This window comes from Cupressus sempervirens, chromosome 3 (assembly GCF_028749045.1).
Source record: "Cupressus sempervirens isolate cs-2001-9-10 chromosome 3, ASM2874904v1, whole genome shotgun sequence".
NCBI classification, from domain to species: domain Eukaryota; kingdom Viridiplantae; phylum Streptophyta; class Pinopsida; order Cupressales; family Cupressaceae; genus Cupressus; species Cupressus sempervirens.
Genome location: NC_143120.1, coordinates 692,770,998 through 692,780,038, shown reverse-complemented (window position 1 = coordinate 692,780,038; position 9,041 = coordinate 692,770,998). Strand labels below are relative to the sequence as shown.

At 33.4% G+C, this 9,041-nt stretch overlaps 1 protein-coding gene across 1 annotated transcript; it reads right to left on the bottom strand.

Moving 5' to 3' along the window:
• Positions 1–845: 845 nt before the first annotated feature.
• LOC149568629 (peamaclein-like) lies at positions 846–2,134 on the bottom strand. The gene is made up of 3 exons (XM_089821495.1): positions 2,040–2,134; positions 1,864–1,936; positions 846–1,305 (listed from the first exon to the last, which is right to left on the bottom strand). The coding sequence occupies exons 1-3, from the start codon at positions 2,103–2,105 to the stop codon at positions 1,121–1,123; spliced, it is 324 nt and encodes a 107-aa protein (XP_089677621.1). The 5' UTR covers positions 2,106–2,134; the 3' UTR covers positions 846–1,120.
• Between the last annotated feature and the right edge of the window lie 6,907 nt (positions 2,135–9,041).

The following is a 9,041-nucleotide window of genomic DNA, read 5'->3' as shown; positions in this document are numbered from 1 at the left end:
GCAAGTGGAAAAATCTTGTAACATTTTAAATCATGCTTTATAACAATATATTCAATATTACTTATGGATTTCTAGAGACCGGAGAGGGATATTAATAATGTACAATAATTTATCATATTTCTTTTCATTTTGACATATGTCCATTCTTTTTCATTTAAAAAAAAAGAAAGGTCAAATTAATTATTCTTTACCAATAATTTAAACAAACTTTTTATCAAATTTAGTCATTAGAGTGGACTCCTTCGTTACTAGACTAGAATGTATTTATTAAAGTTTTTCCCTCCAGTAAAGTTCCAAACTGGGCATTAATGTAAACAGATGGAAATAATTATTTTCTGCCAGAATGTGGACAGCGTACGCTCCTTACGAAAATAATTATGCAAGCTTGTGCTGCACAGCTAGCTAGTGAAGTCTTTTGGGTTGGAGGAATCATCTTTATAAAGATCACTTTCTTCTTTTATTTATTATTTCTGAATTTTAAATTGATAGATATTATTATATAATTTAAATAAACATTAATTCATTAAAAACTAAAAAAAAAAAATTTATAAATCATCAAAATCTTTAAAATAAAATATTATTAAAAAACTTCAGCATTAGATTTGTACTATTTATATTTATAGTTGAATTTTGATTATGAATTTAACTATGTAGATTTATTTATATCATTATTTTAATCACGCTCTATAATCTATTATCAAAGAATATTCATTTATATATAAAATGAATATATAAAAAATATAAAAATCAAAAGAATATTATGGATATATTCTTTCTAACAATATTGGAAACAAGAAACCTGTGTCATTCAAAATATCAATACACAGAAAACAACACTCTCCATATACAAAAATATTTTTATTTATTACCATACAAAATATTTATTGTCCTAATAATAAATTAAAGAAAGTGTTGTACTTCTTCGTTAATAGACCTCCAACAAAGAAAGCAGACTACAACTAAACTAAATAAATGTCAAATCAGCCTTTTGATGGCAGACAATACAATGAATCCCCTCAGAAATGTCTGACTGACAACAGATCAACACTTATTTCAGCCTTCCCATATGACCAAGTTTGTTCCATTCATACGACCAGGTTCCTTACACTTGTTCGTTCATTCATGGGCACTTGGATTTGCCTTTGTTGTTCTTCTTATCTCTGTAACATGGGCATTCATCCTTATTTCCAGCCTGCCCGCTTGGGACACAGTTGCAAGACTTGCAGCAAATGTTGCACATTCTTAAGCACATTTTGTGATACCCACGGTTATTCTTGCACCTCACATCACATTTATCACCACACACTGCAAAACACCACCAAATGTAGACAAACACCTCTTCTAAAATATGTAAAATCATATTCACAACAACGTTTCAATAGAACATTTCTGATTAATAAACTTCTAAAAGATACAACAATGATCTAATGTCTTAGAACAAATTTCACAATCTATCATTGAGAAATAAAAGCATGAGAAAATTCCATGACTTCTTTCAACATATATGAAAAACATATAGTCAAATCTAAAACTACAATAACAATAAATTGTAAACATTTCTATCAGCTTTAAAGATCACAGTCAGCAGGATGAGGAAAAATCTCTTTCACATTTTGCAAACAGTATTAAATATACAATTTATTCATTATTATTGTTCTATTTTTTAGATTAGATTGTCTATGACTTTTTTTATCATCAACATTTTAGATCAGATCATATTCTGTGATCTATCATCAGAAATATAGACGAGATCTTTTCTGATGAGATCAAAACGTTGATAACAAAAACTATACAAAATCTGATCCTGAAAACAGAGGAGCAATATTAAATATAGCGTGTTATGAAAGAGGGGATAAAACTTGCCTTTTTCTGATAGTATTGGTGCAGGGGCAGGGGCTACCGTAGGGGCAGAATTTACAGCATCTATTGCTGCAGTCTGTGTGTATAACAATCATAGAAACAAATATATTAGTCAAAAAATGAAAATCTTTGGCTTGAAGGAAGCAGATAAGAGAAATGAAATAGAATGTAATACAGACTTGTAATGAAAGAGAGAGAAAAAGAGCCAAAAAGAAGCCAACGCATATTGCCCTCTTCATCTCCATTACAGCAGAATGTGACTCGCTTGTTATGTGCTCTATGTTTGTGGGTTTTGAGGGTATTTATAGGGTTTTTGAAGGGTTTAGCACCAACGTAATTATTTGTATGATAGTGAGATTTAGGAGGTTTCCTTGGATGCATATTTGATTAAGAAATGCGCGCTTTGTCGGTGGGAATGTTTGATGGGTGCTCATCAGCTGGAGTTTGAGTTGTCATTTAGCTGGATGGCGCGTGGAGAGATTAAATTACACAACTTTAAGATACTTACATGATTAACATGGAGAGGTCTGACTCTTCTTAACTGCTTCAATGGTGACCGTAGTCACTTCTTTTGGGTGAAGTCGATGAATGTTGGGTACGCTCATGTGGTGGTGATGCCATTCTTCATGGGATACTTTCTAGCTAGCTACCAATTTTTAAAATTATCTAGTTCAAAATCATCCTATATTTTCTCAAGTTGGTGGGTCCCTCTAACACATTGCTTTTATTATGTTAGGTTTTTGATGTTGATTTGAATTGAATGAATTTTAATGATGTTCAATAGATCCAATGGTCTAAGCAATCAAGAGAAAATCAATTAATTAGTTTGCTTAAAAAATTTCAAGTTGACGTGCTTATAGTAGGTTTGCATTGAGAAAGTCATTATTTGTGCAATCTTGCCTCTTCAAAAAGTTCATTCATGTTGTCTCCAGTAAATTGTCATCCTATTGTCTGCGACTGTCTTTATAAGACACTGTCTTTGATAAAATGCTACTCGGTTTCAACCATCCCTTTGTTATAAAAGTTATACGTTCTTTCCTTCCACCCTTCTTTGGGAATTTTTAATGCTAGTGCTTGGAGACTCCTTTATATTTATGTTCCATTTGTCCAACCACTTGCTAATTTTGTTTCTTCCATGTTTTTTAATTCTGCTACCCACCTCTTCATCAACCACCATTTTAGGTCATCGATGCTTATCCATATTTCCCACTTTTTTAAAAGTAGCTTAGCAAGTGAATAATTGTAGAGGCCTCAATCATAAATTGTAAGATCCATGTCCTACTAAGCAATGTCACATCATCAAAAGTGCAAAAAAGGCAGAAATCCAAAGATAAAACCCTTGTTGACTATTCAACCAGTCAAGTAATTAAACCATAATCATGATTAACAAGTACTTATCCATGTCACTATCCAAAATCAAATAACAATATTACATATTAATCAAGCAATTTAGAATGTCAATTCAATGATGTTGACCTACACGTCATACATCCTTATCATAACAATAAAATCCATATGCAAGATCGTACAATATCCAAATGGATGCATCAATACATAATTATAACCCATTATCCATCCTTATAATACATTATACATTATACATAATTACATCAAGTGATCATCATAAGATGATTTAATACATTCATCACATTAAGAGTTTTAAAACAAGTTATCTCGATCATGTGTCCAACTAGAAGTCCTAATCTCTACAACCATCAAACCTCGACCACCCGCTATCTAAGATGAGAGTGTGGCCTAGGCACTTTTACCACTCCAACCACAAAGTTTTTGCCTCCCCCAGGGTCTGTTGACTTGACATAAAGAACATGTTAGCATGAGTGCTGATGGTATTCCTTTGGGGGAGTATCCTAAGCATTGGAGAGTGTTGACATGTTGCATTCATGACTATGTTTTTCATTGATGTCAACATAATAGTAAGTTTGTGAAGATTGGCATAGTAGTAGATAGAGATCATAATTGTACGAACAATGTTTTGTTTGTCTAGTGATGCGTGGTCAAAGACATCTTCTATTTTGTGTCCTAATATCGAGGTTCAATGTGTGTAAAGTAAGTTGAAGACGTACGTAAGATATGCCAGATTTACAGAGAGCAGTACAGAGATGGAATACCTAAGAAGCAGTTTCTGGTGATTGCATCATATCTTCTAGCAGAGATATAATATAGAGATGAGCAATTAGTCAATAACAAAAGACTATCGGATGGTGACGTCAGCAAGCGCGCAAGCCCTATTATTTCACGTGTGAGAAGTTGTATAGACTGTGAGTCGACAGTGCTATTGTAATTGTGAATTAACTAGCTTATATATACCTCTATATATATTACGCCGAGAGTAATCGTTCTCGAGGCGCCTATTTTCATTTAATCCCAAGGTTATTTTAATCACAGTTGGGATTATGAAAATGAAAATAGGCGCCTCGAGAACGATTACTCTCAGCGTAATATATAGAGAGGTATATATAAGCTAGTGGTAATCGCGACGCAACAAAAAAAAAAATTTAAAAATATTTTAATATTTTTTTTAAGGTTAGTGTTGAATTTTTTTTTTTTTTTTTTAAATACAATTGTATAAACTTACTATAAAAATGTAATAGTGTAAACTTACTATAAAATTATTCTTGAATATTTTATTTTTTAATTCTATATGTGGTGTTTATTTGTATCACTTTAATCCAGTATTTTAAGCATATTGTTCTATAAAATGTTATATTGAAGAGTAGAGTTATGGTTAGGGTTAGGGTTGGGGCTATTGTTAGGGTTTGAGTTATGGATAGGGTTAGAGTTACAGTTAGGAATAGAGTTACAATTAGAGTTAGGATTAGCATTAGGGTTAGGGCTAGGGTTATTTTTAGGATTACGAAACTTGTTAGGGTTATAGTTAGGGTTAGGTCTAGAATTAAAGTTAGAGTTAATGTTAGGATTAGGGTTAGAATTAGGGTTACAAATATAGTTAGGGTTAGGGTTAAGGTAAGGGCGAGGGTAAGAATAAGGGTTGAGGTTAAAAATATAGTTAGGGTTAGGATTAGAATTAGAGTTAGAGGTAGAGTTGGAATTGGAGCTCAAATAAGGGCTAGAGTTAGAGTTGAAATTAGGGTTAGGGTTAAAATTAGATTTATGGTTGGAATTAGAGAAAGGGGTAGAGAAAGGGTTAGTTTTAGGGTGATAGTTAAGGTTAGGTTTATATTTAGAGTTGGGGTTGTATATAGAGTTACATCAGGGTTAAGGTTAGGGTAAGGGTTTGAGTCGGGGTTAAGGTTAGGGTTAGGGTTAGGGCTATGGTTTTCATCTAGATTAAAGTAAGGGTTAAGGTTAGAGTTAGAGTTTTGAGTTAGGGTTAAGGTTAGAGTTAGAGTTTTGAGTCAGGGTCAAGGTTAGAGTTAGGGTTAGGTTATGGTTTTAGTGAAGGTTAAACTAAGGATTAGGATTAGGATTAGAGCCTAATTATGGTAGAATTAGATTTGCAGTTAGGGTTATATTTAGGGTTAGAGTTAGGGGTAGGATTATGGTTAAAAAAAGTAATTTTCTTTTTGGCATATTGTAATGTAAAATGTTATAGTCAAACATACATATATGGTTAGGGACAAAGTTACCATTACAATTAATGTTAACCTTAGGGATAGAATAAGGGTTAGGGTTAGCATTAGAGTTAAGGTTGGAGTTAGGGTTAGGGTTTGAGTTATGATTAAGGTTAGGGTTAGATTTACGATTATGGTTATTGTTAGAGTTATGGTTAAGGTTTGGGTTAGAGTTATGTTTATGGTTAAGGTTAGGGTTAGAGTTATGGTTACGGTTAAGGTTCAGATTAGAGTTATGTTTATGGTTAAGGTTAGGGTTAGAGTTATGGTCATAGTTAAGATTAGGGTTAGAGTTATGGTTATGGTTAGGGTTAGTGTTATAGTAAGGCTAGGGTTAGGGTTTGAGTCAGGGTTAAGGTTAGAGTTAAGGTTAGGGTTTGAGTTAGGATTAAAGTAAGGGTAAGGGTTAGGGTTAGGGTTAGAGTCTGATTATGATAGAGTTAGATTTAGGGTTAGAGTTAAGGGTTAGAGTTATGCTCATGTGGTTAAGGTTAGGGTTAGAGTTATGGTTAGGGTTAGGGTTATTATAGGGCTTGAGTTAGGGTTATTGTGGGGGTAGGGTTAGGGTTTGAGTCAGGGTTAAGGTTAGATTTAGGATTAGGGTTAGAGTTTTAGTTAGGATTAAAGTTAGGGTTAGGATTAGGGTTAGAGTCTAGTTATGGTAGAGTTAGATTTAGGGATAGAGTCATGTTTATGGTTAAGTTTAGGGTTAGAGTTATGCTCATGGTTAAGGTTAGGGTTAGACTTATGGTTATGGTTAGGGTTAGGGTTATAGTAGGGCCAGGGTTAGGGCTTTAGTAAGGGTTAAGGTTCTAGAGTTATGGTTATGGAAAAGTTTTGAGCCAAAATTAAAGTTAGGGTTAGGGTTATGGTTAGAGTCCAATTATGGTAGAGTTAGATTTAAGGTTAGAGTTAGGGACAAATTAATGTTTATGGTTAAGGTTAGTGTTAAGGTTAGGGTTAGGGTTAGAGTTAGAGTTAGGGTCAGCATTAGGATGAAAATTAGGGTAAGGGATAGGGCTTGAATTAGAGTTAGGGTTCTTGTTAGGGTTAGATTTACAATTAGAGCTAGAGTTAGGGTCAGGGTTAGAGTTACAATCAGAGTTAGAGATAGAGTTAGGGTTAAGGTTAGGTTTAAAATTAGAGTTAGAGTTGGGATTAGGGTTAGGGTTAGAATTAGGGTTAGAAATATAGTTAGGATTAGAGATAGAGTTAGGGTTAGGGTAAGGGTAAGAATTAGGGTGAGGGTTAGAATTAGGGTTACAAATATAGTTAGGATTAGTGTTAGGGTTAGAATAAGAGTTAGGGTTAGGGTTAGAGATAGAGTTAGAATAAGGGTTGGAGTTAGAGTTAGAGTTAGAGTTAGGGTTATATTTACGGTTAGAATTAAGGTTAGGATTAGAATTAGTGTTAGAGTTAGGATTATGGTTAGTGTTAGGGTTATGGTTAGGGTTAGCATTGGGGTTAGGATTAGGGTTAGGGTTAGTGTTAGGATTATGGTTAGGATTAGCATTAGGGTTAGGGTTACAATTAGAGTAAGAGTTAAAATTAGATTTAGTGTTAGTGTTAGTGTTAGTGTTAGTATAAGAGTTAGAGTTAGAATTAGAGTTAGAGTTAGGGTTCAAGTTAGAGTTAGAGTTAAAGTTAGAGATAGAGTTGTGATCAGGGTTGGATTAGGGTTAGGGTTAAAGTTACCTTATTAGATTTAGGGTTAGGGTAAGAGTTAGGGCTAGGATTAGGATTAGAATTAGGGTTAGTGTTAGAGTTAGAGTTTTATATATATATATATATATATATATATATATATATATATATATATATATATATATATATATATATATATATATATATATATATATAGTGTTAGGGTTAGGATTAGGGGTAGGTTTATAGTCAAAGTTAGGGTTAGGGTTAATATTGTGATTAGGGCTACAAAAAGAGTCAAAGTTAGAGTTAGGGTTAGAATTAGGGATAAAGTTAGGTTGGAGTGAGGGTTAGAGTTAGAGTTAGAGTTAGATTTAGGGTAAGAATCAGGGTTAGGATTAGAATTAGCATTAGAGTTAGAGCTAGGGTTAGAATTAGGGTTAGGGGTAGGGTTAGGGTAAGAATTAGAGTTAGAGTTATAGTTAGGGTTAGAGTTAGGAACAAAGTTATAGTTAGGGTTAGAATTAGGTTAGGGTTAGAGCTAAAATTGGGGTTAGGGTTAGAATTAGGGTTAGAGTTAGGGTTATATAGGTTCAGGTTAAGATTAGGGGTAGAATTAGAGTTACAATTAGAGTTAGAGTTAGAATTAGGGTTAGGGTTAGAATTAGGATTACAAATATAATTAGGGTTACAGATTGAGTTAGAGCTAGAGTTAGGGTAAGGGTAACAATTAGGGTTAGGGCTAGAATTAGGGTTACAAATAAAGTTAGGGTTAGAATTAGGGTTAGGGTTAGATTTAGAGGTAGGATTTGAGCTAGAGTTAGAGTTAGAATTAGAATTAGAACAAGAGTTAGAGTTAGAGGTAGGGTTAGAATTAGGGCTAGGATTATGGTTAGCATAACGATTATGGTTAGAGTTAGGGTTAGCATTAGGGTTAGGGTTATAATTAGTGTTAGTTTTAGTGTTAGTGTTAGTGTTAGTGTTATGGTTAGAATTGGGGCTAGAATTAAGGCTAGGGTTAGGGTTAGAGTTAGGGTTAGAATTAGAATTAGAGTTAGGGATCAAGTTAGAGTTAAAGTTGGAGATAGAGTTGGGGTTAGGGTCAGATTTAGGGTTAGGGCTGGAGTTAGGGTTAGATTTAGGTTTAGAGTTAGAGTTAGGGTTAGAATTAGGATTGGGTTTATGATTAGAATTAGGGTTAGGATTAGAGTTAGAGTTACATATAGTGTTAGGGTTAGTATTAGCATTATATATAGTGTTAGGATTAGGATTATGGGTAAGATTAGGGTTAGAGTTAGGGTTAGTGTTAGGGTTACAATTAGAGTTAGAGTTATAATTATAGTGAGGGTTAGAGTTAAAGTTAGAGTTAGGGTTAGAATTAGGGGTAGGATAGGGTTAAGGTTAGAGATAGAGTTGGAGTTAGAGTTAGGGTTAGAGTTAGAATATGGGTTTAAATTAGGGTTAGATTTAGGGTTAGAATTAGCATTAGAGTTAGAATTAGAGTTATAGTAAGGCTTAGGTTTAGGGCTAGAATTAGGATTAGGGTTAGAATTAGCATTTAATTTAGAATTATAAAGGATTAAGGTTAGGGTTAGGGGGAGAATTAAAGTTAGAGATAGAGTTAGGGTTAGGGTTAGGGTTAGGGTTAGGGTTAAAATTAGAATTATCTAGTTAGAGCTAGAGTTAGAGTTAGGGTTTGTGTTATTATTGTGGTTAAGATAATTTTTGGGTTACTAATCATATTATAGCTAATGTTAGTGCTATTATTACACTTTACCTTGGTGTTACGATAACTGACAAGTTAAATTTTAATGTGGGTTAGTTCTATTATAGTGCCCATGATTAGTGCTATTTTGATACAAGTTATTAACCTTTTTAATAATGTAATCCCTCCCCCCTCTCTCTCCCCCTCTCTCTCTCTAACTGCACACATTAATATCTCGC

Bases quoted from the DNA above. Each gene is read 5' to 3' on its own strand.
- LOC149568629 (XM_089821495.1), bottom strand. From the start codon at position 2,105: ATGGAGATGAAGAGGGCAATATGCGTTGGCTTCTTTTTGGCTCTTTTT. The intron at 1,937-2,039 runs GTCTGTATTACA...TTATACACACAG, and splicing joins TTCTCTCTCTTTCATTACAA to ACTGCAGCAATAGATGCTGT. The intron at 1,306-1,863 runs GCAAGTTTTATC...GGTGTTTTGCAG, and splicing joins ACCAATACTATCAGAAAAAG to TGTGTGGTGATAAATGTGAT.